Here is a 21,410-nt window from a genome sequence, read left to right on the forward strand (position 1 = left end):
ATGTGATCAGGGGAGGCGTCCGTTCAGAGACTCGATATATCTCACTCCAAAACGAAAAACAAAGATCTCACTTTAAGTACTTTTATGCGTTGATATAATTAGACTCTTGTTCGATATATTTGTTTGTGGGTTAATGAGGATTTCTGTGTTTTCTGCCGTTCATGACAGTGTCAAAAATATAATTTGCCTCGGAACCAAAACCTGTAGGTTCTGTTGCATACCACATTTAAATTCAAGACGCACCATGGATCCCTCTGTAGACAGCATGCGGAGTACTAAGAGGACGAAAGAAGAGAAAAAATTCCTGCGAAAGCAAATTAAAATGAGTCATACTCTTCTCAGACATGACGGAATAAGTACATTAACGCAGCCGACCAAGGTAATCATGTTCATTATAACACTGACACCTAAGAGTTCTCTGCTAACTGTCAGTCATGCTAAAGAGGACTGTCTCGTTAGAGAGTTTTGACTGACACACGGAAGATTTGACAGTCTGTTCTGAGATATTGGATATGTGAAAAGACAGTTTTACGTCTGAGTTAACATACTTAACATTGAGATGAATTATGAGTTCTACTTGGTCTGTATGTAAGTAATACTGTAGCAGTGATCTGTATGTGAGAGTAATACTGTAGCAGTGGTCTGTATGTGAGAGTAATACTGTAGCAGTGATCTGTATGTGAGAGTAATACTGTAGCAGTGGTCTGTATGTGAGAGTAATACTGTAGCAGTGGTCTGTATGTGAGAGTAATACTGTAGCAGTGATCTGTATGTGAGAGTAATACTGTAGCAGTGATCTGTATGTGAGAGTAATACTGTAGCAGTGATCTGTATGTGAGAGTAATACTGTAGCAGTGATCTGTATGTGAGAGTAATACTGTAGCAGTGGTCTGTATGTGAGAGTAATACTGTAGCAGTGATCTGTATGTGAGAGTAATACTGTAGCAGTGATCTGTATGTGAGAGTAATACTGTAGCAGTGGTCTGTATGTGAGAGTAATACTGTAGCAGTGGTCTGTATAAGTCATCATTTTGCACTGCCTGCATTTTCAAAACACTGCTGTGCTGTCATGAAATTGTTCTGTAATTGTAATTGTTATGCAGCTGTAATTGTTTACTCCTCAGAGCCTTGTGGTCGCCAATGGAGGGTTAGGGAACGGGGTTGCCAGGGAAACCCTGGAGAAGGTTTTGAGAGAGGCTGGGTCAGTTACATCTCTCCTCATGCCCCCAGACAAACCATATGCATTTGTCATATACGAGTCAGCAGAGGATGGGCAGCGTGCACACGCTCTACTGAACGGGTACACGCTACAGTGCCAGGGGCAAATCGTCACCCTCTATCTCAGCTATATAGAGAACAGTAAGTCCATCCTTACTGTTACACCCTCTACCTCATACACAGCATTTACATCTGCATTTACACCCTCTACCTCATACACAACATTTACACCTGCATTTACACCCTCTACCTCATACACAACATTTACAGCTGCATTTAGACCCTCTACCTCATACACAACATTTACATCTGCATTTACACCCTCTACCTCATACACAACATTTACATCTACAATTACACCCTCTACCTCATACACAACATTTACATCTGCATTTACACCCTCTACCTCACACACAACATTTACATCTACAATTACACCCTCTACCTCACACACAACATTTACATCTACAATTACACTGTAGTCTCAGCTAAATACACAACAGTTACATCTGCATTTACTCCTCAGCCACGTACAGATTAACTTTTACAGCATCATCTACCTTGGCCACATGCACAACATATACATCGCAACATATACATCTACATACAGTACTTCATCTGCCCATCTCTCTCTCTCTTTCAGTGGAGAGTAAGAGGAGTACGTGTACTGACTGGCCTCCTGGTTTGTGTGTGTTGGAGGAGTTTGTGTCTCCAGAGGAGGAGACGGAGCTGCTGGGAGCTGTGGAGTGGACGTCTCACAGCAGTGAGTTTTCAGGTGAGAGAGAGAGAGAGGGGGGGGGGGGGGGGGGGGGGGGGGGGGGATGGATTGGATTGGCTGAAACAGGGCTGAAGAGAATGGATGTGAATGAATGAGGTCAGACACAGGAATGACCTGAATCTCCATATTCTTCATGACGGCACCTTTAACTAATTATTTCACCATTTAATTATTGTTATTAATATCAGTTCCTTTTTGGTCTCCTCTTTGTTTAAAATAGTTTTGTCTTTTTATTCCAATGTTTTTCTGTGTTTTGGTTTTAGTCCAGAGAGCTCTGAAGCATCGGAGAGTGAGGCATTATGGGTATGAATTCCGATATGACAACAACAACGTAGACAAAGACAAACCGTTGTGTGGAGGTTAGTTTGTAACAAAGACAAACCGTTGTGTGGAGGTTAGTTTGTAACATCCGATGATGTGGGCGGACTGTTTTGTTGTATTGTGTGTTGAATTTGATCATTTTTGGATCAATGAATAAATAGTTACTATAGCAGATGTGGAGAGATAATTGTGATAAATGTTAATATGGACTATTCTTTTCCCTTTTTCTCTCTTTCCTCACAATGTGCCTGTCTGTCTCTCCTCTCCCTCCCACTGCCCCAGGGCTTCCTCAGGTGTGTAACGCAGTGATGGAGAGATGTTTGAGAAGTGGCCATATTAAAGTCCTTCCAGACCAGCTGACAGTGAACCAGTATGAGGCAGGCCAAGGTAAGCAGCACACAGCGTCCTGCCTGTCACCAGATGGTGCCACAGTTATCTCTAATTTTGAAGTTTGTTTTTGACTGTACCACCTCAGTGTTGTTTTCTAAAAGAGACTTTTGTTAAAAATAGTACATGTTACAGTGTGATGTCAAATTGTTTTGATTTGAAAAATATGGTTGCCTTTTTAAAATGTGAAACTTAGCGGCTTAAATGAACATGCTCAGCTGACCTGGCTAACTTAGCACAGACGTGCTCACTCCTGTTTGTGTAAATATCTGTGTGTGTAAATATCTGTTTGTGTAAATGTCTGTGTGTGTAAATATCTGTGTGTGTAAATATCTGTTAGTGTAAATGTCTGTGTGTGTAAATATCTGTGTGTGTAAATGTCTGTGTGTGTAAATATCTGTGTGTGTAAATGTCTGTGTGTGTAAATGTCTGTGTGTGTAAATGTCTGTGTGTGTAAATATCTGTGTGTGTAAATGTCTGTGTGTGTAAATGTCTGTGTGTGTAAATATCTGTGTGTGTGTAAATGTGTGTGTGTGTTCGTAGGTATTCCCCCCCACGTCGACACACACTCTGCTTTTGACGACACGATTCTGTCCCTCAGTCTGGGGGCCAAGGTGAGCGAATACACACACACACGCTTACAACTCCCATACACACACGCTTACAACTCCCATACACACACACTTACAACTCCCATACACACACACTTACAACTCCCATACACACACGCTTACAACTCCCACACACACATAAAACACACACACTTACAACTCCCATACACACATAAAACACACACACTTACAACTCCCACACACACATAAAACACACACACTTACAACTCCCATACACACATAAAACACACACACGCTTACAACTCCCATACACACACGCTTACAACTCCCATACACACACACTTACAACTCCCATACACACACGCTTACAACTCCCATACACACACGCTTACAACTCCCATACACACACACTTACAACTCCCACACACACATAAAACACACACACTTACAACTCCCATACACACACGCTTACAACTCCCACACACACATAAAACACACACACTTACAACTCCCATACACACATAAAACACACACACTTACAACTCCCACACACACATAAAACACACACACTTACAACTCCCACACACACATAAAACACACACACTTACAACTCCCACACACACATAAAACACACACACTTACAACTCCCACACACACATAAAACACACACACTTACAACTCTCACACACACATAAAACACACACACTTACAACTCCCACACACACATAAAACACACACACTCACAACTCCCACACACACATAAAACACACACACTTACAACTCCCACACACACACACTTACAACTCCCACACACACACACTTACAACTCCCACACACACATAAAACACACACACTTACAACTCCCACACACACATAAAACACACACACTTACAACTCCCACACACACATAAAACACACACACTTACAACTCCCACACACACATAAAACACACACACTCACAACTCCCACACACACATAAAACACACACACTTACAACTTCCATACACACATAAAACACACACACTCACAACTCCCACACACACATAAAACACACACACTCACAACTCCCACACACACATAAAACACACACACTCACAACTCCCCACACACACATAAAACACACACACTCACAACTCCCACACACACATAAAACACACACATAAAACTCCCATACACACATAAAACACACACACTCACAACTCCTATACACACACTTACAACTCCCATACACACATAAAACACACACACTTACAACTCCCATACACACATAAAACACACACACTTACAACTCCCATACACACATAAAACACACACACTTACAACTCCCACACACACATAAAACACACACACTTACAACTCCCATACACACACACTTACAACTCCCACACACACATAAAACACACACACTCACAACTCCCACACACACATAAAACACACACACTTACAACTCCCACACACACATAAAACACACACACTTACAACTCCCATACACACATAAAACACACACACTCACAACTCCCATACACACACACTTACAACTCCCACACACACATAAAACACACACACTCACAGCTCCCACACACACATAAAACACACACACTTACAACTCCCACACACACATAAAACACACACACTTACAACTCCCACACACACATAAAACACACACACTTACAACTCCCACACACACATAAAACACACACACTCACAACTCCCACACACACATAAAACACACACACTCACAACTCCCACACACACATAAAACACACACACTCACAACTCCCACACACACATAAAACACACACACTTACAACTCCCACACACACATAAAACACACACACTTACAACTCCCACACACACACACTTACAACTTCCATACACACATAAAACACACACACTTACAACTCCCACACACACATAAAACACACACACTTACAACTCCCACACACACATAAAACACACACACTTACAACTCCCACACACACATAAAACACACACACTCACAACTCCCACACACACATAAAACACACACACTCACAACTCCCACACACACATAAAACACACACACTCACAACTCCCACACACACATAAAACACACACACTCACAACTCCCACACACACATAAAACACACACACTTACAACTCCCACACACACATAAAACACACACACTTACAACTTCCATACACACACACTTACAACTTCCATACACACATAAACACTCTCTCTCTCTGTCAAATTAGGAATGACTGCATGTTCACACTCCTCTCTCTCTCTGTAGACAGTGATGGACTTCAGGCATCCTGATGGGAGATCCGTTGCCGTGGTGTTGCCCAGACGGAGTCTTCTGGTGATGAGGGGCGAAAGTCGTTACCTTTGGACACATGGGTGAGAGAGATGGACAGGGACAAATTAAATCAATTGCAGTGATATTGGACTCTAAATAAACTTATTATTATTATCATTATTATTATTATTATTATTATTATTAAATAAATTGCAGTGATATTGGGCTCTAAATAAACTTATTATTATTATTATTATTTTTAAATAAATTGCAGTGATATTGGGCTCTAAATAAACTTATTATTATTATTATTATTATTATTATTATTATTATTATTATTATTATTAAATAAATTGCAGTGATATTGGGCTCTAAATAAACTTATTATTATTATTATTATTAATATTATTATTATTAAATAAATTGCAGGCCAACCTCTGTGACTTTTAAAAGTTAGGGGAGTGACTAACCATTGGCGGTTTGGACAGAGCCGACCCTGATGCCCTGGGCAAGGTTTTAGCTGGTGCATCGCAGCCAATTCCACCACCAGTCGTTGTGTTCATACACTTACGCAGAACCTGCTAAGCCACATTACTGTATAGCCTATCACATTCTAAACACACACAGCAAGAGTAATTACACCTAGCATTCATGCATTTAGCTATATTCAGTGATCACCTCTCACATGATGCATGCTGTTTGCTATACATATAAGGCTAATCAATAATGAAAATGCAAAGGCTTTCAACTATTAATTACAAAAGGGGATGGAAAAGGAAAAGCATTTTAATTGATTATTACAAGGGCTAACACTGGCTAACTAGACTAATATGTCCGTAAAAATGTATGTCTGGTTTCTTGAGGCAGACAGTGGATGGTTCGTGCAGCACACTGAAAAGTAAAAGTGTATTTCTCAAAATTATGTTGAGGGTTATTCTCCAAACTCCTGAACAGTCTTTCCAGCTTTCTGTAATGAATTGAATATGGGAATAACTGACGTTAACTCTAGCTAGGCCCCGAACACTCTGCCATGTATTAATCGGCAGGGAAAGGGCTGACCCACGGATCATTCAACCCAATATTTTGACAGCCTCTTATGTTTCACCCGGGGACTTGAGACATCATTAAAATAATGAGGAAAAGAAAACTACAGCGACTGAGGGTGCTATTTTTAATTGTAAGCTACAAGGCAACCACTGAATTACACTTATGGAAACGTTGATGCTGAAGTGCAATCTAACACAGCACGCAGAGTTTGCTGGTCTGTAGCTCACCACTGAAATTAAACTTCCCCACTCCACTTGTGTAACTGGTTTGATTTTACTTGATGTTGTGTTATTCTCAGCACTCTGAAGACCTAGTGCATGTATGAAATGACGTGCATGAAAAACGGGACAAATCGCGTCCCTTATTGATTCAGTACCAGACTCAGCATTTTATTATACGTGACGGGTGGCAACCCTAACTCTATTTATTAAATTAGCGAACATTACTATCGTACAAAGTAAGCGAGTAACACTAGGCTCCAAGGGTAACTACTATACTATTCATAGATAAACTATTCATTCATCACATGACCTCTGTAATGATAAACTATTCATTCATCACATGACCTCTGTAATGATAAACTATTCATTCATCACATGACCTCTGTAATGATAAACTATTCATTCATCACATGACCTCTGTGATGATAAACTATTCATTCATCACATGACCTCTGTGATGATAAACTATTCATTCATCACATGACCTCTGTAATGATAAACTATTCATTCATCACATGACCTCTGTGATGATAAACTATTCATTCATCACATGACCTCTGTAATGATAAACTATTCATTCATCACATGACCTCTGTAATGATAAACTATTCATTCATCACATGACCTCTGTAATGATAAACTATTCATCACATGACCTCTGTAATGATAAACTATTCATTCATCACATGACCTCTGTAATGATAAAGTATTCATCACATGACCTCTGTAATGATAAACTATTCATTCATCACATGACCTCTGTAATGATAAACTATTCATCACATGACCTCTGTGATGATAAACTTTTCTCTTTTTCCCATTTTTCCTCCTCTTTTTCTTCTTCTTTTTCTTCCCTGGGCACCAGAGGGCTTTGGTCTTTTTGACATGATATATATCTACTGTATATTTGAATTCAGAGGTGCGGAAAGGGGGTATGCAACACAGTGCACAGGGGCGCCACACGAATGGGAGCACCGAAACAATGGTGAAAAATATACATACACAACATACGAAAACGTGTCTGTGTGGTCAGTTGTCTTTGTGGTCAGTTGTCTTTGTTATGTCATTTAAAATAGGTGCTGTATTACAGACATATTTTTGAGGTTACCGGCAGGTCTAGACAGATCACACGGACAAGACAGGCTACTTCTTCATAACCGCTGCGGTGACTGTATCAATGATGAGTTAAAATCATAAAGTCATAAAAGATTTTAGAGTGTCAGGCTTTGTGGCACCCTGTGATCTAGGCTACGTTCTCAACTTGTCATGACATAGAGAAAGTAGTAGTGAAAAACAGTCAAAGTTAAACATTTTGAATTGTTTTCCCGTTCCTCATTTGGGGCGCCCCTAGCATTCGCCTATACGGCCTGTACGACGGGCAGGCTCTGGGTTGGATAACGAAAAAAAAACCCAAAACAAAAACAAAAACACAATATGTAGCCTCTGTCACTGAGAATGTCCAGAACTTTCTTGTGAAAAGACTGGAAGTGGATGGTTGACTCAGAGTGTCTGGATGGTTGGCTGTAATTAAGTTGAGAATGTTGTTTTTTTTAACCAGTATCACACCCAGAAAGTTTGATGTGGTGCCTACATGTGAGGGTGACAGGTCTGTGACTGTGACCTCTGACCTGAGTCACCTCACTTTGAGTAAGCGTGACACCAGAACATCTTTTACTTTCCGGAAGGTGCGACGGACCCCATGTGACTGTGGTAAGATTGTGTGTGTGTGTGTGTGTGTGTGTGTGTGTCTGTGTCTGTGTTTGGGTGTGTGAGTGTGTGTGTGTCTGTGTCTGTGTTTGGGTGTGTGAGTGTGTGTGTGTCTGTGTCTGTGTTTGGGTATGTGAGTGTGTGTGTGTATGTGTCTGTGTTTGGGTGTGTGTGTGTCTGTGTTTGGGTGTGTATGTGTTTGCGTGTGTGTGTGTCTGTGTGTGTATGTGTGTCTGTGTCTGTGTTTGGGTGTGTATGTGTTTGCGTGTGTGTGTGTCTGTGTGTGTATGTGTGTCTGTGTCTGTGTTTGGGTGTGTATGTGTTTGCGTGTGTGTGTGTGTGTGTGTGTGTGTCTGTGTCTGTGTTTGTGTGTTTGCGTGTGTGTGTGTCTGTGTTTGGGTGTGTGTGTGTGTCTGTGTCTGTGTTTGTGTGTTTGCGTGTGTGTGTGTGTGTGTGTGTGTGTGCGTCTGTGTTTGTGTGTTTGCGTGTGTGTGTTTGGGTGTGTGTGTGTGTGTGTTTGGGTGTGTGTGTGTATGTGTTTGGGTGTGCAGGTTTGCACAGTAAATATGGTCTTTGTGTCTAATCCTTTTTCTCTCGTCTAGTTTACCCATCAGCATGTGACAGCCAGCGTGTGTGTGTCTGTGTGTGTGTGTGTCTGTGTTTGGGTGTGTGTGTATGTGTGTGTGTGTCTGTGTTTGGGGGTGTGTGTGTGTGTGTGTGTGTGTGTGTGTGTGTGTGTGTCTCGTCTAGTTTACCCATCAGCATGTGACAGCCAGCGTGCCACGCCCTCCCTGCCCCACACTGAGGAAGAGGCCTGTCGTTTGGAGGCGGAGTTTGTGCATCAGGTATATGAGGAGATCTCCGCCCACTTCAGCAGCACCAGACACTCCCCCTGGCCACGGGTTCGAGACTTCCTGCTGTCTCTCCCTCCTGGATCCATCCTGGCTGATGTTGGATGTGGAAATGGGAAATACCTGGGAATCAACCCGGATGTGATAACGGTAACATCCTCCGTCTGTCTAAGGAGTTTTAACTTCCACACATGCCTCACGCCTCTGACAGAGAGTCCAGAACAAACCTGTGACGCCCTGGATCTGGGGTTTTTCTGCATTTATTCTGATTATAATCAACAGAGTGCTGATGAAATTGCCATTACCAAAACTGCTCTAGATTCATCTCTCTCTCTCCCTCTCTCACTGTCCCTCTCGCTCTCTGTTTCTCTCCCTCTCTCTCTCTCGCTGTCTCTCTCTCTCTGTTTCTCTCTCTGTCTCTCTCTCTGTCTCTCTCTCTCTCTGTTTCTCTCCCTCTCTCTCTCTCTCTGTTTCTCTCTCTGTCTTTCTCTCTCTCTCTCTGGTTCTCTCCCTCTCTCTCTGTCTCTCTCTGTCTGTCTGTACAGCTGGGTTTTGACCGGAGCAGTTGTCTGGTGGGGATCTGTGCTGATAAGGGCTTTGAGGCGTGTGTGTCTGACGCTCTGTGTGTTCCACTGCGCAGCCGCAGCTGCGATGCCTGCATCTCTATTGCAGTTATTCACCACTTCTCCACACAGGTCAGCTACACACACACACAGAGAAACTGTACACACATACATATACAGGTAGATATACAGACAAACAGATAGACACTGGAAACATTTCATATAGACACATATACGCACAGGATGTGTGTGTATTTGAATGTATTTGTTTGTGTGTGTGTGTGTGTGTGTGTGTAGAAGATTGGCAGCAGTTAAAGAACTGATGTGTGTCTTTGTGTGTGTGTGTGTGTGCGTGTGTCTGTGTGCATGTGTGCGTGTGTGCATGCGTGTGCGCATGTGCATGTGTGCGCGTGTGTGTGCGTGTGCGTGTCCGTGCAGGACAGAAGACTGGCAGTAGTTAAGGAACTGATGTGTGCGTGTGTGTGTGTGCGTGTGTGTGTGTGCGTGCATCTGTGTGTGTAGGACAGAAAACTGGCAGTAGTTAAAGAACTGATGTGTGTGTGTGTGTGTGGGGGGGTGTGTGTGTGTGCAGGACAGAAGACTAGCAGTGGTTAAGGAACTGATGTGTGTGTGTGTGTGTGTGTGTGTGTGTGTGTGCAGGACAGAAGACTGGCAGCAGTTAAGGAACTGATGAGGCTGCTAAAACCTGGAGGTCTAGCTCTGATCTACGTATGGGCCCTGGAGCAAGAACTCAACAAACAGAAATCTAAATATCTCAAACAGAACAAAGAACACAGAACTGAGGAGAACCAGCATCTGGACCATTCTGAGACAGAACTACATCCACACAACACCCAGGAGGATTCTGGGAAAGACTGTCCACTCCTAAATGATGCCAGGGAGACTTCTCAGAAAGACAGTCTCCTGCCAGAATACACCAAGGGGGAGTCTGGCAAAGATACTCAATTCTTAAATTACAGTGGTGAGGATTCTGGGAAACTCAGTCTTCCCAAAAAGCTGAGTGTCCATACCAACCGCACTGCCTTCAATTCCCAGGATCTCTTGGTGCCCTGGCATATGAAAAGTAATGATACTCGGCACAGGAGTGATGATGCCAGTGCAGATGGGAATTTATCCAAATCCAGCCCTGTGCACCACCGCTATTACCATGTTTTCCAGCAGGGGGAGCTAGAGCAACTGTGCAGTAACATAAAGGATGCCATGGTGAAAAACAGCTACTATGACCAGGGAAACTGGTGTGTCATATTGGAGAAAATTCCAGAAAACTGCTAAAAACAAAACAGATCACTTACCACCCATAAACCCAGTTCCTGATGTAGTGGAGTGTTGTATTTTAAATGAACAAATGAATAAAGAACAGTTTGTGACATTGAGACATTTTTCAGAGGGCAGTTATAATTGTCTTCCTAAGCTTTTGGTGAAAGGATGTAACGGCACTGACTTCAGACTCCCAAACAACATTATGCAGAGAACCTCAACCGACACATTCTTCACTTTTCAATGAAACTGAAATTTAGTCTCTCAAATCTTTTCAAAAGCTTAGAGTTTAGAACAACTAAGATGCGACCAGTGACACCAGAACTGAAGGAGATCCATTCTAAAGTTCTAATAGGGATGTATCCTTAAGAGGATTCTTTAAGACAGCAGTTTGGGCTAGGTCACAATAACGGTACTTTTTCAGACTTATTTTACACATAGAAATGTTCTTACGCTTTTGGAATGACAGACATCATTTCCAAAGATCTTCCATATGAAGGAATTTACTTAGAGACAATATTGCTTTACTATGAAGGAATTTGTGATTAATACAATTATTGTATTAGGAAAATTCTTATTATACAAGTAAGATTCATGAAAACAAAACTGTCTCTCATGAGCTGTGTCATCTATTTTTGTCCTTACAACACAACACGAGAAGGCTGCTTCATCTGCCTAATGAAGGCAAACTTTCAGAAAGGCCCTAGTATGTGTTTTTCTGTTCCTCCTCCATCTCTGTGCCTGGTTTTCTATCCTCTCCTTTTTCATACTTTTTTACTCTGCTATATGTAATTTCTGTATATCAGTGTAAGGTTATATCTGTGGAAATATTCCGTGCTCTTGTTGTAAAGTGTTAAAATGTTGAATTAGTAATTGGAGATTAACTGGAGATTGAGGAGATAAAATTATTACTCTCACACGCTGATCTCGGACAGGGACTGTATTAGTAACTTGACAACTGATCCAAGATCAGTATGCTGTCACATCTACTCCATCCTGCCAGACCTGAGACTCACCTGTCACCGAGAACTGATTCTAGCACAAACGGCACGTTACTGTTTATTTGGGGACTGTAATTGTTTTCTAGACCATTGAAATGAACATTTTATTCTTTCTTGTATTAACTGATAGATAGATAAATATCTTAGTGTCGCAAACTTAACACGCGCAGAGCGGATTTCTCAACCAAACAGAATAATTTCAGCACACCAAAAACCTTTAACGACACTTAAAACTTTTTACGACACTTGCTCATGTTCTGCGTCAGTGTCATGGCGGCGTACGGAGGCAGTTTTGAAAGCGCTGTTAGCATCGAGGAGAGAAAGGCATTTAAACGGGAAGCCAGAGAGGAGATTCTCCATCAGGTAACGGTTCAGTCCCAAACCTCAGCCCGATAGTAGTTATATACACCTACCATGTGCGAAAGAATAGGAGTTAGCGGAGGACTGAGAAGTAAGCCTAGACCACAGTGTGTTTGGGCCTGGGCCGAGTCTGTTGCTCTGTCAGCGCGTCTGTTTACACATTTACGTTCCTTTGGATTTTCACACGCGTTTGTTGTCTTTGTTTTCCAAATGTATGCGTGTGGTTGTGCAGGGGTTTCGCCTGAGTTGTGTCCAGTTCATGTCTCGCTCAGACTTGCACCGAGCTGTAACGGCAGAGTCTCACTGACACGCGTTATATTAACAAAGTATTTACACAGAACTGTGTTTCTCTCCCATTAGCGCTCTCTACGTAGACATTTAAGCATTTACGATTTTGACATCCAGAAAACCTAATTTATGAACCAAAACAGCATTTGCATTGTATGTTCGACGTTGTTTGATTCCTTTCCTCATAAGAAACATGATCACACAGCGGGATTTAGCCAGGCGACTTGAGCCCAATGACAAACCGAGAGAATGCGCGTCCACGTCGTTCTGATTTTCTGAACATCTCAGTTTCTGGTGACCGTGTGCACAAATTTTACATGTTTGCAAAACGGTACAGATTGACAAAATTAGCTTTGACAAAATTAAATCATTGATTGCGCCAGTGGCGATGTTTTGATCTGTAATTTTTGATTATATCCTGACGTCATTAGTTGTTACAGTTTGCTTAGATTGATGGCTCTAATCAGCCCTTGAAACGGGAGAACAGGCGTCGTAAAACAAACTGATCATCAGTGTTTAATTCAACTGAAACAGGAAGCCAAGTGTGTAAAAACACATACATTATCACTGTTGAATTAAACTGGATTCAGCTGTATATCTCTCGCTAACTCAAACGATCGATGACAGAGGACCAATAGGAAGGTGTAGGGTGCGTTATCTCTGATGACACTGTCATGTTTACAGCATAAGCGCAATACAGAGACAAGAGTAAATATTTTCACATTGTCTTTCACTCAGATAGATTCTCCCTCCTGAACATGGGCGTGTGAACAGTGCCCACAGACGATAAGAACCGCGGTTGCCATGGGAACTGGCTAATTCTTTTTGAATGATCGGTAGCACATTGTAACGGAACAGATAGTGACGTATATTTGATTTGTGACGCGGACAAACGTACCGTGGCGTCGCTGTGTAAATTATGAAGTTGTGACTGACTTTGTGTAAAATTCGCCTGTCCGATCCGTTTGGTCCTTGTTGACCCGCCGCTGCTGAGTGAGGTGATTGTGTTGGTGAGAGGGGTTTCATATTTTTAGGCTTGATTTTGGAGTGCCGAGAATTTTATTTCACAGTGTGTTCCGAGGGGATGAGGAGGCTGCGTTGATTGGGGGGGGGGAGATATATATGTGTGTGTGTGTGTGTTTCTTATCTCTGTGGCAGCTGTGTTGGTTGTTCTCTCCGCTGAGGCCCAGTCAGCACTAACAGTGACCTGTAGGAAAACACACACACACACACCAGCATTTACCACCGCTAGAGATGCACACACATACACACATACCGGCATTTACCACCGCTAGAGATGCACACACATACACACATACCGGCATTTACCACCGCTAGAGATGCGCGCTCACACACACACAGAGCTGAGAATGTCACTGTCTTTTACTCTGAAGCATAACTCTGCGGTGAGAGTGTATGTGAGTGTGAGAGTGTGTGTGTGTGTGTGTGTGTGTGTGTGTGAGTGAGTGAGTGAGTGAGTGTGTGTGTGTGAATGAGTGTGTGTGTGAGTGAGTGTATGTGTGTGTGTGTGTACATACTGAAACAATCTAATTAAATATAAGACTGGACATGGCGTGTGTGTGTGTGATGTGTGTTTCCTTGTTGTTTCGGGCCAAGTGTTTTTTTTCTCTCTGAGCCACTGGTCCCCCACCCCTGCTTTCTTTACTGACCCCCCCCCCCCTTTCTCTCTCTCCCTCTCTCTTTCTCTCTCTCTGCCCCCCCCTCTCTCCCTGTCTATCTATCTATCCTTCTCTCTCTCCCTCTCTCTTTCTCTCTCTCTGCCCCCCCCCCTCTCTCCCTGTCTATCTATCTATCCTTCTCTCTCTCCCTCTCTCTTTCTCTCTCTCTGCCCCCCCTCCCCTCTCTCTATCTATCTATCTATCTATCCTTCTCTCTCTCTCCCTCTCTCTTTCTCTCTCTCTGCCCCCCCCTCTCTGTCTATCTATCTATCCCTCTTTCTCTCTGACAGGCTAAGCAGAAGTATGAGGAGGAGGAGCAGAGGAAGGCGCTGAGGAAGGCGCGTGGAGAGGACACCTGGATGCTCCCAGACGTAGACCAGCGACTGCAGCAGTTGGGTCAGGTAAGAGGTAGCGGATGCCATAAATGCACCTGTCCATGTGGACAGACAGACACACACACACACACACACACACACCCTATAATGTCTGTAAATGTACTCACAGATCTCTGAAATGAGAGATGAATGCTGAGCGGAAGTGAGGGAGTAACACGCTGCTGTGTTAGTATTTGATAAACAAGGAATAATATCAGTAACTTAAATAGTGCTTTTCAGCTCAGAGTTGGATGTTTTTGACTGTGTTTTGATTTGGTTCTTGAAATATAATTGTCTGAATCAGTTTGAATCTCAGTGCATGATCTGTGCTTTTGTTTGGGTTCAAACAGGAGAACTCTGACAAGAAGAAGAAGAGAGAGAAGAAGTCCAAAAAAAGCAAGAGGGAAAAGAAAAAGAAAGTGAAAAAGGAGAAGAGGAAAAAGGCTTTAGATAGCAATGCATCCTCCGACAGTACTGGGGTAAAGTTCAGCCAACAAACACCACACCAGGTTTACTCCACATTCACACCACAACCACGCCAGGTTTACTCCACATTCACACCACAACCACACCAGGTTTACTCCACATTCACACCACATCCACACCAGGTTTACTCCACATCCACACCACAACCACACCAGGTTTACTCCACATCCACACCACAACCACACCAGGTTTACTCCACATTCACACCAGGTTTACTCCACATCCACACCACAAACACGCCAGGTTTACTCCACATCCATACCACATCCACACCAGGTTTACTCCACATCCACACCACATTTACACCAGGTTTACTCCACATCCACACCACATTCACACCAGGTTTACTCCACATCCACACCACATCCACACCAGGTTTACTCCACATTCACACCACAACCACACCAGGTTTACTCCACATTCACACCACATTTACACCAGGTTTACTCCACATCCACACCACATTCACACCAGGTTTACTCCACATCCACACCACAACCACACCAGGTTTACTCCACATTCACACCAGGTTTACTCCACATCCACACCACATCCACACCAGGTTTACCCCACATCCACACCACATCCACACCAGGTTTACTCCACATCCACACCACATTCACACCAGGTTTACTCCACATTCACACCAGGTTTACTCCACATTCACACCAGATTTACTCCACATTCACACCAGGTTTACTCCACATCCACACCACATCCACACCAGGTTTACTCCACATTCACACCACAACCATGCCAGGTTTACTCCACATTCACACCACATCCACACCAGGTTTACTCCACATCCACACCACATTCACACCAGGTTTACTCCACATCCACACCACATTCACACCAGGTTTACTCCACATCCACACCACATCCACACCAGGTTTACTCCACATCCACACCACATCCACTCCAGGTTTACTCCACATCCACACCACATTCAAACCAGGTTTACTCCACATCCACACCACATTCACACCAGGTTTACTCCACATCCACACCACATCCACACCAGGTTTACTCCACATCCACACCACAACCATGCCAGGTTTACTCCACATCCACACCACATTTACACCAGGTTTACTCCACATCCACACCACATCCACACCAGGTTTACTCCACATCCACACCACATTCACACCAGGTTTACTCCACATCCACACCACAACCACGCCAGGTTTACTCCACATCCACACCACATTCACACCAGGTTTACTCCACATCCACACCACATTCACGCCAGGTTTACTCCACATCCACACCACATTCACACCAGGTTTACTCCACATCCACACCACAACCACGCCAGGTTTACTCCACATCCACACCACATTCACACCAGGTTTACTCCACATCCACACCACATTCACGCCAGGTTTACTCCACATCCACACCACATTCACACCAGGTTTACTCCACATCCACACCACATTCACGCCAGGTTTACTCCACATCCACACCAGGTTTACTCCACATCCACACCACATTCACACCAGGTTTACTCCACATCCACACCACAACCACGCCAGTTTTACTCCACATCCACACCACATCCACACCAGGTTTACTCCACATCCACACCACATCCACACCAGGTTTACTCCACATCCACACCACAACCACGCCAGGTTTACTCCACATTCACACCACATTCACACCAGGTTTACTCCACATCCACACCACATCCACACCAGGTTTACTCCACATTCACACCACATTTATTTTACATTCAGACCAGATTTACTTTACATTCACACAAGGTTTACTCCACATACATCTCTCATATACATCAGATTGACTTTATATTTATTGAGACCATTGAAATGCTCTAGATGAATAGAGGGAGAATGAGTGAGTGAAAGGATAAAGAAATGAAATCTGTACTGAGAATACACCGTGCCCTCTCCCTATTCACTTCTAATGCACAGGCATACACTTCAAATTCAGCGTCCAGTCAAATTCAGCATACACTTCAAATTCAGCGTCCAGTCAAATTCAGCGTCCAGTCAAATTCAGCGTCCAGTCAAATTCAGCATCCAGTCAAATTCAGCGTCCAGTCAAATTCAGCATACACTTCAAATTCAGTGTCCAGTCAAATTCAGCGTCCAGTCAAATTCAGCATCCAGTCAAATTCAGCTGGGAACACACTCTCGGCATGGCACAGTGAGCCTCAGGCAATGTCCTCTATTGGTTTAGCTGCTCAGTTTCCATGGCAACCTCCCCCACCTCTCCCATACCATTGATTTAATTTGTTATGACTGTTCGTGGCATGACCTCTAGCAACATGGTAGGGTCCAACCACACACACACACACACACAACACAACACACACATGCATAAACGCACATATACACACAACACACATAACACACACACACAGGCACAAGCGTAAGTATGCGGTCAGTGCTCTATTTGATCAGGTCTCTAGTGCTGTCACAGGTCTGAGGTTTCATATGTCTGTAACATTCCCATTACAACTGCATTTATAATGTAACATCCCCATTACAACTGCATTGATAATGTAACATCCCCATTACAACTGCATTTATAATGTAACATTCCCATTACAACTGCATTGATAATGTAACATTCCCATTACAACTGCATTTATAATGTAACATTCCCATTACAACTGCATTGATAATGTAACATTCCCATTGCAACTGCATTTATAATGTAACATTCCCATTACAACTGCATTGATAATGTAACATCCCCATTACAACTGCATTTATAATGTAACATTCCCATTACAACTGCATTTATAATATAACATTCCCATTACAACTGCATTTATAATATAACATTCCCATTACAACTGCATTTATAATGTAACATTCCCATTACAACTGCATTTATAATGTAGCATTCCCATTACAACTGCATTGAAATTGTAACATTCCCATTACAACTGCATTGATAATGTAACATTCCCATTACAACTGCATTGATAATGTAACATTCCCATTACAACTGCATTTATAATGTAACATTCCCATTACAACTGCATTTATAATGTAACATCCCCATTACAACAGCATTTATAATGTAACATCCCCATTACTACTGCATTTATAATGTAACATCCCCATTACTACTGCATTTATAATATAACATTCCCATTACAACTGCATTTATGATGTAACATTCCCATTACAACTGCATTGATAATGTAACATTCCCATTACAACTGCATTGATAATGTAACATTCCCATTACAACTGCATTTATAATGTAACATTCCCATTACAACTGCATTGATAATGTAACATTCCCATTACAACTGCATTGATAATGTAACATTCCCATTACAACTGCATTGATAATGTAACATTCCACATAGGCATCTCTACATGCCTATCACAGCTCTAGCATTCCTACTGTAATTACAGGGGATGTTGTCAGGCATGAGCACAGATAGACCCCAGGTGGTGCTCAAGCACCTGCCCTGTTGGCCTCTGACTAGATAAGTGCTCTTTTTGCAAGGCATTTGTTTCCTATTTCTTTTTCTAAATGTATGTTTTAGTTTTTAAAATTGGGCCATGGCATCAGTTCTCAGTTAAGAGCATGTTGTAATGCCCGACATTTGACTTCTGATTCTGCAAAACCGCACGAGCCCCTGCCCCTCCCTCTTCGACTTCCCCTGTCACACCCACCACGGTTCCCGCAAATCGAGCGCCGTGCCCAGCGGCATCCACGTCTGCCTGACCTGCCCTCACTGGTGACAGCCGGGCACCGATAGTGTTGGCCATAAGCCTCGGCATCGTTTCACTGTTGTGAAATTAAACCACTATTAAATCATCTCACTACAGCCAGCCTAACTCAGGCAATAGCCCACCGTTAAGTTTAACAACAAGAGATAGCTGGGCCACTGACAGTGACAGTCTGGTGAGGTTTACTGTTGTAATGCGTCGACTCTGTCACTAAGCAGTCTTACCCACTACAGCATGCACATCATGGCATTGTTTTCTTTGTTGTTACCTGTCCTTGTCATAAAAGTAGAATGCTAGTGAATTGTCTCTGTGTGAACTGATAATATTGTAGACATCTGTTGAGTATTAAACATCTGTATGAGTGCATGGGTATTAAACATGAGTGCATGGGTATCAAACATGAGTGGATGGGTATCAAACATGAGTGCATGGGTATTAAACATGAGTGCATGGGTATTAAACATGAGTGCATGGGTATCAAACATGAGTGGATGGGTATCAAACATGAGTGCATGGGTATTAAACATGAGTGGATGGGTACTGAAATAAATAAGTATGGAAGTAAGTAAAAGATGTGCTACTGTATATAACTTTATGTTTTATGAATAATTATGAGAGGGGATGTGCTACTGTATATAACTTTATGTTTTATGAATAATTATGAGAGGGGATGTGCTACTGTATATAACTTTATGTTTTATGAATAATTATGAGAGGGGATGTGCTACTGTATATAACTATGTTTTATGAATAATTATGAGAGGGGATGTGCTACTGTTTATAACTTTATGTTTTATGAATAATTATAAGAGGGGATGTGCTACTGTATATAACTTTATGTTTTATGAATAATTATAAGAGGGGATGTGCTACTGTATATAACTTTATGTTTTATGAATAATTATAAGAGGGGATGTGCTACTGTATATAACTTTATGTTTTATGAATAATTATAAGAGGGGATGTGCTACTGTATATAACTTTATGTTTTATGAATAATTATGAGAGGGGATGTGCTACTGTATATAACTTTATGTTTTATGAATAATTATAAGAGGGGATGTGCTACTGTATATAACTTTATGTTTTATGAATAATTATAAGAGGGGATGTGCTACTGTATATAACTTTATGTTTTATGAATAATTATAAGAGGGGATGTGCTACTGTATATAACTTTATGTTTTATGAATAATTATAAGAGGGGATGTGCTACTGTATATAACTTTATGTTTTATGAATAATTATGAGAGGGGATGTGCTACTGTATATAACTTTATGTTTTATGAATAATTATGAGAGGGGATGTGCTACTGTATATAACTTTATGTTTTATGAATAATTATAAGAGGGGATGTGCTACTGTATATAACTTTATGTTTTATGAATAATTATAAGAGGGGATGTGCTACTGTATATAACTTTATGTTTTATGAATAATTATAAGAGGGGATGTGCTACTGTATATAACTTTATGTTTTATGAATAATTATAAGAGGGGATGTGCTACTGTATATAACTTTATGTTTTATGAATAATTATAAGAGGGGTGCCTTTTTTTTTGTTTAAGCCCCTGCCCCACAGCCCTGGATGTTGTTATGCCTGTAAGAGTCTGCTGTTGCCAGGGTTACTCACAGGGCAATGGCAGCTGCACGAGACATCATGTGTTAGTTTTCCTGTGTCCGTGTTCATCAGAGTTGCCTGAGGTGTCAGAGGAGGATGGGATCTCTCCTCCGAGTGCCGTTGGTCTGTGGCTCTGAGAGCATTCGGAGCTGATAGGTTTTGAGTGTGTGAATGAGTTGTTCTGTGTGTGTCCGCAGTGCTGTGGTAGTGCTTGGGTTGATCTTTGCCTCTGTGGATCTGCTGAGCTCTTAGTTCAGCACTGAATTTAAACCATGTGATTGGTTTGTTCACAGGAAGAAGAGGAGGAAGAGTGGGTGGAGGCTTCACCCCTTGCGGAATCTGGAGGGAACGCTTGGAAGATTCCTGATGAGGCCACGCCCACTGCCAGCTCAGCCAATAGCAACCAGGTAAAACCAGCAGAGTGAACGGGCAACTTTTCAAACCAGGTTTCTGTGCGTGCGTGCGTGCGTGCGCGCGTGCGTGAGTGTGCGTGCGTGAGTGTGCGCGTGTGTGTGATTGTGGGTGTTTAAATGTATTGTGCATTGTGATTGTGTATGTCCTCTGGTGCCTTAAGCTGCCTTATGACTGAGCTGCTCAGTAATGTCCTACCATTCGTCTCCTGTCGGATCTAACAGATCAGGAAAGACAG

At 42.3% G+C, this 21,410-nt stretch overlaps 2 protein-coding genes across 2 annotated transcripts in view; both read left to right on the forward strand.

Moving 5' to 3' along the window:
- Nucleotides 1–244: 244 nt before the first annotated feature.
- Nucleotides 245–11,240, forward strand: alkbh8 (alkB homolog 8, tRNA methyltransferase). The gene is made up of 11 exons (XM_030776659.1): nucleotides 245–379; nucleotides 1,125–1,359; nucleotides 1,862–1,993; nucleotides 2,260–2,355; nucleotides 2,600–2,704; nucleotides 3,248–3,318; nucleotides 5,553–5,659; nucleotides 8,385–8,536; nucleotides 9,284–9,534; nucleotides 9,930–10,079; nucleotides 10,608–11,240. Exons 1-11 carry the CDS (start codon nucleotides 245–247, stop codon nucleotides 11,238–11,240), a joined length of 2,067 nt encoding a protein of 688 aa, XP_030632519.1.
- A 1,256-nt stretch (nucleotides 11,241–12,496) lies between these two features.
- cwf19l2 (CWF19 like cell cycle control factor 2) overlaps nucleotides 12,497–21,410 on the forward strand; it is a 51,027-nt gene continuing 42,113 nt past the window's right edge. Inside the window, exons 1-4 of the mRNA XM_030777180.1 lie at nucleotides 12,497–12,589; nucleotides 14,844–14,954; nucleotides 15,278–15,406; nucleotides 21,055–21,168. Coding sequence (XP_030633040.1) covers nucleotides 12,497–12,589; nucleotides 14,844–14,954; nucleotides 15,278–15,406; nucleotides 21,055–21,168 — 447 coding nt within the window. The remainder of the gene's footprint in view (nucleotides 12,590–14,843; nucleotides 14,955–15,277; nucleotides 15,407–21,054; nucleotides 21,169–21,410) is intronic.

The sequence above is a fragment of the Chanos chanos genome, chromosome 6 (assembly GCF_902362185.1).
Source record: "Chanos chanos chromosome 6, fChaCha1.1, whole genome shotgun sequence".
Lineage (NCBI taxonomy): Eukaryota > Metazoa > Chordata > Actinopteri > Gonorynchiformes > Chanidae > Chanos > Chanos chanos.